Source organism: Sminthopsis crassicaudata, chromosome 4 (assembly GCF_048593235.1).
Source record: "Sminthopsis crassicaudata isolate SCR6 chromosome 4, ASM4859323v1, whole genome shotgun sequence".
Taxonomy (NCBI): domain Eukaryota; kingdom Metazoa; phylum Chordata; class Mammalia; order Dasyuromorphia; family Dasyuridae; genus Sminthopsis; species Sminthopsis crassicaudata.
This window is the reverse complement of record NC_133620.1, coordinates 130,214,162-130,229,771: the sequence shown is the minus strand read 5'-3', so window position 1 is coordinate 130,229,771 and position 15,610 is coordinate 130,214,162. Positions and strand designations below refer to the sequence as shown.

Here is a 15,610-nt window from a genome sequence, read left to right as displayed (position 1 = left end):
ATTGTTGATCCTCATTCTTGAAAGAACTATATAGAACATATCCTCCATTAATTACATAAAAGGTAAAGACCAAAATATTTTCAAATGGATCTATATGATTCCAATACCTGCTCTAAGACATAATTTTTTAAAAATATCGTGGTCATGGAGGTCTTAAGTGATTTATCTAGGATTACAGAATTAATATATATATCAGGCCTTCTAGTACTACTCAGCTTACTTATTTATATTCACATTTGTACATATATATATATACATATCATTATCATAATTATTAATAATTAATGTGAATTTGGGTAAAGAATGAATATTATAGAAATATATATAATGTATATATGTATACACACATACAAATGTACAATTATTTGTGCTTAGAATAGATGATCAAGATTCAAGAACCCTGTTTTTTGCAAGAATATTACAATTGGCCATAACCACTGAATGAAAATTAAAAAAAAAAAAAAAAAAGAAACAGTTTTTGCAGTAGATAAAACATCCATTGGACAACCAATAATGAATGAACATAAATCCCATGTTTTTATTGCATGGAAGGAAAGAAACACACTGATTGGCTGATGATGTCTATTCTCAGCCTTTTCTCTGCAAAAGGTGAAGAATGTGTTATACTGAAAGGAGAAGGAAAGGACAAGGAAAAAAGCAAAGGATAGAAGGAAAGATGTGTTAGATATTAGTGGTAATGGCAGAAAGGGTGTCATTTAAAAGAGAGAAATGGAGGACAGTAGAAAAGGCAGCTAGTGATGAAGAGACAAATACGAGAAGTTTTCAGTTTTGCGAAAATGAGCCACCATTATCTCAATACTGTGACACCTTGATGGCACAGAATTTTTCTAGGTTATTTGGAGTAACAACAGAATATAGACAGAATATGAGCACCTTGACATCAAAGGACTGTTTTTGCTCTTTTTTGCATTCTCATTGTATCCTTAGCACAAGAGATCATTGCTAATTCTTACTACTATACTGAAATACATATTAGATAACTCCATCATTTGGGCATCATAATCCCATTTTACAAGCATGACTCATATAGTTCCAATGGGGAAAACAAAAAATTATCGACAAAAATGAACACACAAGGTCAAGGACAGATCAATGGGACAGTTTTCAAAACAAAAACAAAATAAAATACATCTTTATTCCAAAATGACATTTTCTCATGACTACCATTTGTATATAGATGTTCATTCTTCATTAATATAATTTTAGAGTTTTCTTGTCCATATCTCATATCATGGCCAATTTATGGGACTGCCTTGATTTCTCAGTCTCATCCAGGAAAGGAAAGAAAGAAGGTTAATTTGACTAGACCTATTCTAGATGCAGATAATATCAGCCTACTGTACTCTCTAAAAGTTATTGATAATTGAAAAATAAAATGGTATAACTAGTCTACTCCTCCTGATGATGTCTTTAAAAACATCTTATACTACTTATATAAGACAATATTTATAACTCTTAAAAATTATACTTGCACTTAAAACTTCTTTTCATTAGCATTGGTTCAAGGAGTGGAAAAAATTATATACATGTATATACACATATACATAAAATCAGTTAAATAAAAGAAATCTAAGGTATTTGATAGTTAATAAGGGGGCAAAGATTAAATGAAAGGGGGACACCTGACAGAAGAGAGAGTAGACCAGGGGAAATAGTAAATAAAAGCAAAACACTGTCAAGAAGGTTAAGGGTGCAAGAAGAGAAAGAGTATAAATTGGAAGAAAAATGGAATAGTGGGAAATAATTAGTAATCATAACTGTAAATGTTAATGGTATGAACTCTTCCAGAAAACAGAAGTAGATAGCAAAGTGGATAAAAAATCAGAATTCTACAATATATTGTTTCAAGAAACACATTTAAAGCAGGGAGATAGACATAGAAAATGTAAAGGACTGGGGAAGAATTTATTCAGGTGAAGTTAAAAAAAAAAATAAGGTTAGCAATCCTAATCTAGACAAAGCAAAAACAAAAATAAACTTAATTAAAAGATAAGAGGAAGGAAATTACATCTTGCTAAAAGGTTCCATAGACAGTAAAGTAATATCAATACTAAACATATGCAAGAAGTTAAATGATTTGAAGGTTCATGACCAAATAGGAGATAAAAAGCATAACAAAATGTAAAATAGATAATTTTGATTACATTAAATGAAAAAGCTTTTGCACAAACAATACAAATGCAACCAAGATTAGAAGGAAAACAGAAAAGCTAGGAAACAATCTTTACAACAATTATTTCTGAAGAGAATTGAGTCAAATTTAAAAGAATACAAACTATTCCTCAACTGATAAATGATCAAAGGCTATAAATCAAAGCTATCTATAGGCATATGAAGAAATGCTCTAAATCAAGTTTGATTAGACAAATGCAAACTTAAAAAAAAAACTCTTTGAGTTACCACCTCATACCTATCAGACTGGCTAACATGACAAAAAAAAAGGGAAATGATAAATGGTGGAGAGGATGTGGGAAAATTAGGATGCTAATGCACCGTTGGTAGGATTTTGGATCCAAGAGCAATTTGGAACTATGCTCAAAGGGCAACCAAATTGTGCATATCTTTTGATCCTACAACATCATTGCTAGGTCTGTATCCCAAAGAAACAATAAAAGGAAGAAAAATACTTCCATGTGCAAAAATATTCTTAGCAACCTTTTTTTTTTTTTTTTTTTTGTGGTGACAAAATATTGGAAATTGAGGGTAAGTTCGTCAATTGGGGAATGTAGGGAGATTTCGGAAAAACCTAGAAAAACTTGTATGAACTGATATAAAGTTAAATGAATGGAACCAGGAAAAAAATGCACATAGCATTAGCAATATTGGGTGATCAATTATGAATGATCAGCTCTTCTAAGCCAGAGAATAATCTAAGACAAGTTTACAGGACTCACAAAGGAAAATGATATCCACATCCAGATAAGAACTGATGGATTCTAAATACTTTTTCTCCTTATTTTCTTATTGCTCTTGTTCTCTTCCCTCTCCCTTTCCTTTTTCTTCTCTTTTCTCTCTCCCTCATTCTTCTCCCTCTCTCTCATTTTAAATTTTGGTCTTCAACTTAATACATGGTAATATAACTTCCCCCCTCCTTTTTTTTTTTTTTTTTTTTTTTTTTAAACATCAATAAGTTAGTGAGCACTAACAAATACATATGTATCAAGCTATGGTACATTCATATAATATGAATCTTTAAGAAACTTCTTTTCAGGTTTCAAATTGAATTTGTGATCTTGTTTTGATAATATATTTGGATCCTTTATCTCAGTCAATTAAAAAAAAAGCTTTACTATTACACACAAGCACACACATAATGATACTTCTTTTAAAATATCATAAAATTGAATTTGTCAATTATCATGACAGATACCTGAAAAATTGGACTAAGCAATTTAGTAGTAGATAAGTGGATTTATTACTACTTAAAAAGATGAAACTGTTCTTAGCTTTCTAATAACAAAGATAAAGATTGGTAGCTGAATCCTCCTAGACAGATATTTTTAACTTCTACAACAGTGAACTGACATAAAGCATTTCTATTTTGTAAAACATATTATTTATATCAAGTTATTGCGGTCAAGAGTCAGTAAATTGTGTTTTGTTGAAATAAAAGTAAAAATATGCAAACTTTAGCTTCCAAAAACTAGAAATAGGGATATCATAGATTTTTAAGCCTATTCAGTAAGTAGGTAGTAGGATTAAGGAGCCCTTGAGCAGTGAGAGATTCGGAATTGTTGAACATTCTTCTCCCTCTGTATCTGAGAGACCGTTCAATGGAATGAAGCGAGAAGCTGGTTTCAGAGGACATATTTGTTATATGAGGCCTACTGTTGGATCTGGTCTTCAGGGGATGCTCTTTGTCATGAAACAAGTTCAAAAGAGGGCTCCCCAATTCATTTATCTTTGTTTTTTGAAGACAAGTATGCTCATAACCTTCTGACCATAGACATGAAGGACAGATAGGATTAAGGCAGCCATAACTGATAAAATGCAACAAGGAACTGTGATATAAATTCTAAAAATAATATATGTCTATTTACTGAGTTCCCTGTCAACAAAACAACTCATAAGATTTTAGACTTGACATTTCTTTAGAGATTTGTCTTTCAAAACTGTAATGGCAGTTGATAAAAATAATTTTTAACAGATGTCTCTGCTAAATTTCCTATTAGCGTTTGAAAATGAAAGCACACAATTAATAACTTATTTGTTTCAGAGATATGCAGGTCAAGAGGTAGGCTTTTTAAAGAAAAGATAAAGTTAATATGCTGCTAAATCCTTAAAAACTTGGGAAACAAAGATGTTTATCCGAAAAAATGTACATAAATGCTTTTTAGAGCCAATATCACATTTTAGAATGATTATTTAAGCACTGAAATACTAAAATGAATCTGTGAGCACATCACTTTAGGTCTTCCTTCCAACAATGCATGTCTCAACTCATTCATACATTCCCATTCTATGTGACTCCTGTACCCGTGCTCTTATTAGTTTGCCAAGGTACAGACATTCTCACTATACGTAAATCTCTGTTGATACCAGTAAAAAAGTCACACATTTCCTGGTTTCAAAGAGTTCACATTCTAATAGAAGAGCCAACATATATGGAACACATTTGATTTGATCAAACACCTGTAAAGGCAGTAGATATGCAGAAGTATCAACATAGTCCAAAGGATATGTATTTTTTCTTCACAAACAGTTTATCCTGATCAGAATTGCCTCCAAAATCCTATTACATTTATTGTACCACATTATTTAATATCGTTCTATAAACTACTCATTAATGTTAAAACTCTCTCTTCAATATGACTAAGTTCTTCATAGCCAAAGACTATATTTTATATTCCATTTCTGGTTTCACAGTGTTTACAAGTCTTTATGTATATGTTTTGCTCTTAAAAAAAAAAATAATATATATATATATATATATATCCATTGACTGATTTCAGAAACTATACATGCATGGAACATATCCATATAGATAGACAATATTATATAGAGGCATGCACAATAAATATGAATATAATAAATGTTTCATATAATAATATATATGTTATATATGTATAAGCATATAGGTAAGTATAAATGTAAATGTAAAACCATTAACACAAGTTAATATTCCTTAGATTTGCTTAAATGATACTCAATTTTAAGTTCATCAAAAAATTTAAATGACAGACTTACTTACCCACACAGGAAGGGAATAACCAAGCATTGGATCATGAATGAATGTCGATCATTTAACCTTGTCACACAGTATAAATGGAAACAGTCTAGACAAATTACGTGGCGGTGGATACACTGGAACACCAACACAGGATTTCTAACAAAAAACAGCAAGAAAAAAATTTTTTTAAATAAGTGTGTGTATGTGTGTGTATACATATATAAATATATAAAATCACGTAACATCTATTTAGTGGTGGTAGGGGAGATGGAGAGAAGGGAGGGCAGAAGCTTAGTCTTAATAGATATCCTCTTGAGTTTTGTCCTGTCACTGGTCTTGGATGACTCTGGAAGAGTGAGGCTGACAACTTTGTGTAGCTCTGCCTCACTTTAATCCAATTCATGTGTAAATCAAGACACCATTTTATAATGTCATTGGTCCCTCTTCAAAAATGAAGGATGAATAATAACACAAAAAGAAGTATGGTCAAGGAAAACATAATCCCACAAAGGCAATGCCTGCAAAATGCATGTTTCACTCTACATCCTTATTCTATCAGCTCTCTATGCAGAGGTGGGAAGATGCTTTATCATAAATCCACAGGAGCCATGGTTGGTCATTTCATCCAAGTCTTCAAGTCTTTCAAACTTGTTGTTCATATAGCTGTAGTTACTGCATAAATTGTTTCCTGGGTCTCTGCATCAGATAATATGTCATTCCACTTTTCTCTGAATCTTTCCCTTGTGTTATTTCTTGTGGCAAAAAGTAATATTCCATCCCAATCATGATTTGTTAAAGCATTCACCATCTTCTGGGTATTCTCTTCAGTTCTTTGCTACCACACAAAAAAGTGTTGATATGAAAATTTTGTATATAAGTCTTTTTCCCTCTCCCCCAGTGGTATTATAGGGTCGATGGGCACACAAATGTAATCTTAAAGGTTTCTTACAAGTAATTCTTTTCTGTTTTTTTTAGTATAGGGATGGGGCCTGTGAAAACACTGACATGGGGAACTCTCAAATGAGAAGTTACCTCTAACCATATGGGTTGGCTAGGTGGTTTTCCCAGAATCACACAAAACTGAAACAAACACCATTGTTTCTGAATTAATTTCTTTTCTGTTGAACACCTACATAACAAAATACTGAGGCCTTATGAATATAAATACATACTAAAATTTAGATAAACTTTTAGATATATACCTATTATTTTGATTTTCATTCCATCCAATAGTATATTGCATAATCTTTGATAACTGAATTCAGATTGCAATAACAAGAATCAAAATGCTTTAAAATCACAAGAAAAATAACTATTCTTTTAGATTCTGTATGCTAGATACTCAAAAATATCTCATTAACAAATCAAATAAAGCAGAAAACTCATAACTGTAAAAATAATTATCTAAAAGACCTTTCCTCTCATTTTTTTTCTTATTTATTCTGTACTCCAGCCTTCAATGGCGAAGGATCACTCACAAGTGCAAATGCATAACCACTTTAAACTTTGAACTTCTTGTTTATTCTTGTTTAAAATTCCCTGGCTTCTCAATATATTTTTGTCACTACATGAATGTGTTTGATTCTATATGAAACAATCTACAGATTGTTTCATCAATAATTTTGAGATAAAATATCAGGCACTTTGTGTAATAAGATTTTTATGATATTGCCCATTCCCCATGTAACTATTATATGAAGGCCACAGTATTTACTCATTTCTTAACCATTTTTAAAGGATTTTGAAGCTTCTTCAACAATCCCTCCCACAAACTCAAGTTAAAGTCAACTACCCTAGTTGGGCAAAATAGAGCAAAGGGCAGAACCCAATCCCACAAATCTTATCATGAGGACATATTAGTGTATGTCCTCATATAGTATAGAATTCAGTCAAGAACTGCTTTTTTCAAGAAATATTCAATATATAAACATTCTATTGCCTCAAAAAATTGGAATGGTTCGTTGGAATTAAGTTTAATTAGACTACAGAACAGGGATAAAATCCACCTTAATGAGATTGTACCTTGAAAAAAAATTATCAAGGAAACAAAGTTTGTTTGTATCTGTATGGGTAAAATGGATTATGTTTGCAGTTATGAACATTATGAATTAAATAGATCATGGTTATAATTAAGGGCAAGAAACCCATAAATATTCTATTTAGGTCAAAAATGATTTGTGGCAGGTTAGTAGTCAAGTCCATCTTGTTTGAATATTCATATATCCTATTATTTTGGCTACATTTTGTATGATACAGCTCACTTCCCCCTTGAGCTGACAAAAAAACCCACAAATAGCTTAAGGACCAAACTTTTCTATGGACAGTTTTCCTGCTGCTCTCTGCTTTTTCACAAGGTGCTATCCTAGGGCTTCCTTCTTGTAAATTAATCCCTTAATAATCCTGATGGAGCTTGTCATCCAACCTAGTATTTACCCCCTACAATTCTGATAACTCTGTAGTCAGGAACTCTATAGTTCTGGGTTAACTTTCTCAAGATCTGGTGAAGTACAGAAGTTAAAAAGTAAGGAAATGGACTACATACAATTGGAGAAGTTTTAGCTTGGAAAATGAAAATTGGAAGTAAAACTGTACTTTTTAGTACCTATATCTAATGCTTTTCAAAATTATTCATCGATATTTATGCTTCTATACAATCCAAATAAATTGCTTATTCAACTTATTCAACTATTTAAGTTGGGATGAAATAAAATAATTCAATGAGTCTTGAAAAAAAGGAGAATTACATGTTTTAGGACTTTTTCCATGTATCAATAATTTATGCTGTTGTTTTTCTCTCTAAAAGTACTTTTTAAATCTCCATATGAGATGGCTTAACTTTAGGAAGGAAGGATAGTAAGACACTTGAGATAAAATACAAATAAAAACTTTAAAAAAAAAAAAAAAAAAGAAAGAACAGGAGACAAGAAGGGACAAGGGCTGAGGGAGGAGCCATAAGAATGATAGATAAGAGGAAGCCATGAGCATTAAAATTATTAGTGTCTGAGGGCACTGACTGTCCATAGAACTCAGTAAACAAAAATATTAGATCTTTAAACCGAAATGTTTTCTTAATTAGACTAGTACAAGTTGTCCGGTTTCACAGCACATCTGAAACTAAGTGATATATTAAAGCTAGGTTAGATTCAAGGTGAATATATTTATGAGTAAAACCTAGTGTTTTGTCAGGAACAAAACTAAAAACATGGGCATTTCATAGCCCTTTAAAAAAAATTATCTTTTAAATTCTGGTAGACAAATAAAGATTCTTCTCTGCCTCTCCAATCTCCTCTATGTTTTTCTTAGTTTCAAAGTACATTGAGATCCCCATAGAAAAAGACGTAGAAGTACAAATTTTTGTTACTTAAGATAGCCTTTGAACTTTAAAAGTTGCAGAGCAGGCTGATAATTAGCTTATAATAAGGACTCTGATTTGAAGCTGAAGAACATGAGTTTTAGGAATTTAACAAGGTTCTTGAGATTTGAAAGTGGCGGTTCTAGTTTGCAGTGCAAAAAGTATTGCCAACTAACATTTTGAAAACTCCCTATTTGTAGTGGTGACCAGTCAGTGGAAAATAAACAAGGAAGATAAAACCCAAATGCTTATCTTTTTTTTTTTTTTTTTTTTTTTTTTTGAGAAGTAGGAATTAGTACAAAGAATCCAACCATAGTCCTGAGGGAAGCCAAGTGTGGAAAATTCTTCCTAGGAATTGCAGAGCTGTCTGGAGAAGATGCAAAAAATCAGGCATTACTGTAGCACTACCCACCATAAGTCTAATAATTAGGGGTTCTTAATTCATTGTACAGCTTCAGAGAATTCTGTGTCTATTGTTGCTGTTATTTTCCTATCTCATCCAGGATGGAAGTGAAGGACTTACTCACAAGTATGATACCAATATTTAAAGCTTTAACCTGCTACGTTTTCGATGTAGGCTGGTTTGCCATGTCTTAAACAGCTTGATGGCCACTCCCTGTAGGGGCTTATTATGTTGTTGCAAAAATCAGTAAAGAAACCTGATTTTTAAAAAAAAATCCTTTTGCAGCTTATAACTTCATACTGTAAATGATTCTCCATTGCAACAGGGACTACAGTCATGTGTACCATTAAGCCTTGTGATGCACAACATTCCTGAAAATCACAAAATTAGAGTGGATTCTAAAGATCTATTTCAGATTTTAACTTTAACTTTTTTTTTTTAAATAATAACCCCCTTTAGCAATATGGTAACGCCTATGCACCTCTTCTCAGAATACTGTTTTGAAATTAATGAAATAAAACATGATTACAAAAGACATCCATTACATTGCAATGTAACAAAATATTTTTCTTAAAAATACGTTCAAAGACTCCAGAGTTAAAAATGTATGTTCTAGTCCTACTTCTTTATTTCAAAGTTCAAAGAAGCTAGGACATTCACAATCTACATTCAGAATGGAAGTCGTAAAAATGGAGATAAAGAAAAAGGAAGGAAAAGAAAAAATCAGAGGGGAAGGAAAATCTAGCAAAATCCAACACAGCATTCTGCTTGCCTTATAATATCAATTTCTGGCTATACTTTCTTTGATCTCACCATAGTAGGGCAAAATACAAACACACATATTTTTATATCTAACTCTACATCTCTAACATCCCAAAGATGATAAAGTTGTGTAGCTGCTGTTTAATATAGTGAACAGTCTGGAGTCATTTGTCCCTCACTCTGAAATGAGTTCAACTTTAAAAAAAAAAAAAAAAATCAACAAAAAAAATTAAAATGGGAATAATTTCCACATTTCACCTTGAAAAATTTGGAAGCAATTTGATTCTTTTTTTTTTTTTTTTTTTTGGAGACTGGGGTTAAGTGACTTGCCTAGGGTCACACAGTTAGGAAGTGTTAAGTGTCTGAGACCAAATCTGAACTCGGGTCCTCCTGAATTCAAGGCTGGTGCTCTATCCACTGCGCCACCTAGTTGCCCCGCAATTCGATTCTTAAGAATAAAACAAAGTCTTAAAGATTCATGTGTTTCCTTACACTATTTAATTTGCAGATCAATTGCACTTTCTTGTATTCTCTGCACTCAACTGTATTTTTTGTTAATCTATTATTCCTAGTCTTCCATGAACTAAAAGTACTCTAATTATTCAACTTCATTTTTTACTGTTGTTTAGTTGTTTTAGGCATGTCTAACTCTATGACCCTAATTAGGGTTTTTGTGGTCAAGATACTAGAGTGATTTGTCATTTCTTCTCCAGCTTACTTTATAGATGAGAAAACAAGACACACAGGGTTATCGTCTAGGGTCACCCAGCTAGTAGTGTCTGAGAGCAGAGCTGAATTCAAGATGAGTCTTCCTGACTCTAGGCCAAGCACTCTTATCCACTGTTCCCTTCATTTTTTTATTTTTCATTTTTAAAAATATTTTACAAAGCAATCCCTCCACTGAAGACATATCTTTTTCCTTAGATTTCTTAGTTTTCTGTTTCCATATTTCTATTCATCTTATATTCTATTATGATGATACCACCCTCCTCTTCTACCTGATAATCTGAATCCTAGGCTCCCTTAAAAGTTCATTCAAATATGACTAAACTAATCACCATTCCCAACCTGACAAAATTTTTTTTGGTTTTCTGGGTTTTTTTTTTTTTTCCTATTGAAAGGAACTTAAAAGACTATTGAATGAATGGTTGATTGCATGAACAATGAATTACTAAGATCTGGTGAATGAGATATGTTTGAGGGAATTCAGTTGCAAACTGAAAAAAAAAAAAACAATGGAAATATTAAAATAGGCATCATTTTCTCATTTCATCTTTGAAAAACATAGAAGCAATTTGATTCTTAAAGATTTTTTCATTGCAGGGGCAGCTAGGTGGCACAGTGGATAGAGTACTAGCCCTGAATTCAGGAGGACCCGAGTTCAAATCTGATCTCAGACACTTAACACTTCCTAGCTGTGTGACCCTGGGCAAGTCACTTAACCCCAGCCTCAGGAAAGAAAAAAAAAAAAAAAGAAACTAAGATTTTTTTATTGCAATATTTAATTTGCAGAAACCATATATACATTCCCATTTGAGGTCACAATCAGACTTTCTCCAATATCTCTGTACACAAATAAATATGGGTGATCACATTTTTAACAAATCTGGTTTTAAAAGAGTATTTAACAAATGAATATAATTAAACTATCCAAATATAATCTATGGAAGAAGTCAATTTTTATATCAAATTGCTTGATTTTTAATTCTCAAAAACCAATATTTGATTGAAATTTGGCAACGATGACAGTTAAAATTTTAATAGACTAACGCTTAATTAAAACTAATGAAAATGAGTGCCCAACACTGTGTCTGAATCCTAATACATCAGAATGAAAACCTGATTTCACATATGACTTGAATTTATTATTTTGGTTATCCAAGTGAGCAATCTAAATCTCTGATTTAAGAAGCTAATTGATAGACTTGACTTTCATAAATTAACGTAGACCATTCCAAACAGTTAAAATTGGTATTAGCTTAGAAATGTAAGAAGTTATCTAATTAGGTATTCATAACCAGAGTTAGGCGATAGTTTTACAAATATTGGATCAGGAAGAAGTTACATTAACCATGTGTTCACCTCAGATATTCAGAAGGTAGTCAGCATCATTTGGGACAATGTTCTAGAATTGTGACACATATCCATCTTTGGGAGGGGAGTTGGGTTACTAGTAGAAAAATGTAGCTTCGATGTTCTTGATTTGGTCTGGGGCATAAGTTACCAGTTGAAATGTTTAACTCATCTATGAATTGTCCTCATCCTAACTCATCAATAAATATCTTCAAAGTTTTTCTCCCTGATGCCGTCTTTTTTCTCAGTCAGCACATTTTTATTTTAGAAGAGAAATGTATGAAAATCACTTAATGGGACTCTTGCCTTCTCCAAATGGTCTAAATGTCTACCAATAAATCAGTGACCACCACAGAAGTAAGCTTCCTCCAGTCCAATTAGATCATTAGAAATCAACTAACAATAAAGTGTCAAACAACAGTATACTTCCTAGAATTCTTTAGTCCACCGCTATGAATGGAATTAGAATCCCATTAAATTTCCCTTATTTTACCAACTTCCTCTTTCTTTATCTTAGACCTTGGACTAATAAAAGTAATGCATTAGTCAAATCCCTTAAATGTCTATAACGCAAAAATCTGGCCAAAAATAATTTTAAGAGAATTATTGCCTTATCAAAATCTTATAATCACATTAATTTACTTTCCTCATCTTGATTGCTCCCACTCCTGAAAACTATTGAGATCACTACTACCCTACTCATTTATTTACTTCCATTCATTACTTCCATTGTTTCAATGCTTCCTTCAAATATTCTATAATCCTTTGTTTACATCTCATACTACATAATTTCATCTGTGAGCCCAGGGCAACTACTTCTTTAGCTTGTACGAGAAAGAAATATATTTAGAAAGCTGTTTTTCTTAGAATACTGATCTATAATCTTTTCATTACATAAATGTCACATTATAAAATGAACTGTATCACTCTAATTTAAAAATCAACATTAAAACCTATATATCAATTTCAATTATCCCACAAATGGATTATAAACATTGGGATTAAATCTTGCATCAAGATTTAACAAGGATATATAAATCCTTATGCAAAACTATTCAAGATAGTTGGTTTAACATTTGAGATACTTGCTATTTAACAGCACTCATCCAATTAATAATGTCCATCTGTGTCAAGTTATTACTAGAATATAAAAACAAAAAGCCCGAGTTTGAGTTCTGCTACTCATATAACTATGGATAAATTACTTTAGACTCTGAATTTCTTCATTTGTAAAGATAGTGAAATCTCTTACACTATTAATTTCACAGGACTGCTGTGAGGACAAATATTGTAATGTACTAAAAACATTTTATGAACCTTATAAACAAAACTTATTTTTATAATCTCTAACATTATATATGCATAGTATATGCATTTATGTGTGTATATACACATATATGTAGAAACATGTGTGCACATGATATGTGTGTATATGCATATGTGTGTACATGTATATTTTCAGTACTTCTCTTTTTACAAGAAAGAGATGTATTCAGAAGTTCAGTGTATTCACAGAGTAGAATGGGGATCAGGGGAGATTTGAGCTGAGAAAAAGAATAGAGAAAGTGAATGTTAACCCTCTATTGACGCCTAAGAGTATGTATTTATACTATCCCATTCACTTCTTAGTGATCTTAGTAGGAATAACTTGAACAGTTTGAACTTCAAAAAAATACATGGGAAATATGTGTTATTTAGTGTATTGTGAACTCAATATGGGCACTTGGGCAGCTAGGTGATGCAGTGTTTAGGAACTGTCATCTTCAGGAAAGTTAGATATAGCATGGCACCCATTCCTATTAAAAACACTAAAAAGCATAGAGATAAAAGGAGTTTTCTTTAAAATAACAAGCAGTATCTATCAAAAACCAACAGCAAGCATTATTTGTAATGCAGAGAAGCAGGATGCATTCCCAATAAGATCAGGAGTGAAACAAGGATGCCCATAATTACCACTATTATTCAATATTGTACTAGAAATGCTAGCTTTGGCAATAAGAAAAGAAAATGAAATTAAAGGAATTAGAATAGGCAATGAGGAAATAAAATTATCACTCTTTGTAGATGATATGATGATATATTTAGAAAATCCTAGAAAATCGTCCAAAAACCTACTGGAAACAATTAACAGCTTTAGCAAAGTTGCAAGATACAAAATAAACCTACACAAAACATCAGCATTTCTATATTACCGACAAACCCCATTAGCTCACAAATAAAGTCAGATCTAAACAAATGGGAAAATAACAATTGCTCATGGATAGGCAAAATTAATATAATAAACATGACAATTCTGCCTATATTGAGCTACTTTTTCAGTGCCATACCAATCAAACTGCCAAAAATTATTTTATAGACCTAGAAAAAATAGTAACAAAATTTATCTGGAAGAACAAAAGATCAAAAATATCAAAGGAATTGATGAAAAAAAATACAAAGGATGGTGGCTTAGCAGCACCAAATCTAAAATTATATTATAAAGCAAATCATCAAAACCATTTGGTACTGGCTAAGAAATAGAGTGATGGATCAGTGGAATAAATTAGATGCACATGACACAATAATCAATGCTTGTATTATTCTAGTATTTGATAAAATTCCAAACTCCAGCTTCTGGAATAAGAACTCACTATTTGACAAAAATTGCTGGGAAAACTGGAAAATAATATGTCAGAAACTTAGCATAGGCCAATATCTCTCACACCTCATACCAAAATAAGGTCAAAATGGGTATATGATTTGGGCATAAAGGAGAATACCATAATCAAATTAGGAGGACAAAGGATAATTTGCCTATGAAATCTTTAAAGAAGGGAGGATTATGATCAAAGAAGAACTAGAGAACATTATAAAAGGCAAAATGGACAACTTCCATTATATTAAATTTAAAAGGTTGTGCACAGACAAAATCTACAGAAACAAGACTACATGGGAAGTACAAAACTGAGGAAAAAAATCTTTACAGCCTGTGTTTCTGATAAAGATCTCATTTCTAAAATTTATAAAGAACTTGTCAAACTTATAAGAATACAAGTCATTCCCCAATTGATAAATGGTTAAAAGATATGAAGACAACTTTCAGATAACAAAATTAAAGCTATCTATAGTTATATGAAAAAAATGCTCTAATGATTTAGAGCATTTTTATTGATTAGAGAAATGCACATTAAAACAACTCTGAGGTTATCAGATTGGCTAAGGTGATAGGAAAAGATAATGATAAACGTTGGCGGGGATGTGGAAAAACTGGGACACTAATGCATTGTTGGTAGAGTTGTGAAATGATCCAACCATTTCTAGAGAGCAATCTGGAACTATGCCCAAAGGGCTATAAAATTGTCCATATTCTTTGACCCATCCTTGCCATTACTTGGTCTATATCCCAAGGAAATCTTAAAGGAGGGAAAAGTACCCACGTGTGCAAAAATGTTTGTAGCAGCTCTTTTTGTGGTAGCAAAGAACTGGAAAAGGAATAGATGCCCATCAACTGGGGAATGGCTGAATAAGTTGTGGCACATGGAAGTAATGGAATATTACTGTTCTATAAAAAAATTGATGGAAAAAGCTGATTATAGAAAGGCCTAGAAAGATTTATATGAACTGATGCTGAACAAAACAAGCAGAACCAGGAATACGGTGTACAAATAACAGTAAAAATGTGTGATAATCAACTGAAAGATTTGGTTCTTGGACGGCAAAGCATGATGGTCCTGAAGTCAGGAAAAATTGAGGTCAAATCTGGCTTCAGACTTTTCCTAACTCTGTGTCTCTGGACAAGACACCTCACTCTATTTGCCTCAGCTTCCTCACCTGAAAGTAAGCTGGAGAG

The 15,610-nt window shown here is 32.1% G+C and overlaps 1 protein-coding gene across 1 annotated transcript in view; it reads right to left on the bottom strand.

The window, feature by feature from the left end:
• PRKN (parkin RBR E3 ubiquitin protein ligase) overlaps positions 1 to 15,610 on the bottom strand; it is a 1,861,641-nt gene that overhangs the window by 552,644 nt on the left and 1,293,387 nt on the right. Inside the window, 2 exon segments of the mRNA XM_074309364.1 lie at positions 5,219 to 5,256; positions 5,259 to 5,347. Of these exon segments, the coding sequence (XP_074165465.1) occupies positions 5,219 to 5,256; positions 5,259 to 5,347 (127 nt within the window).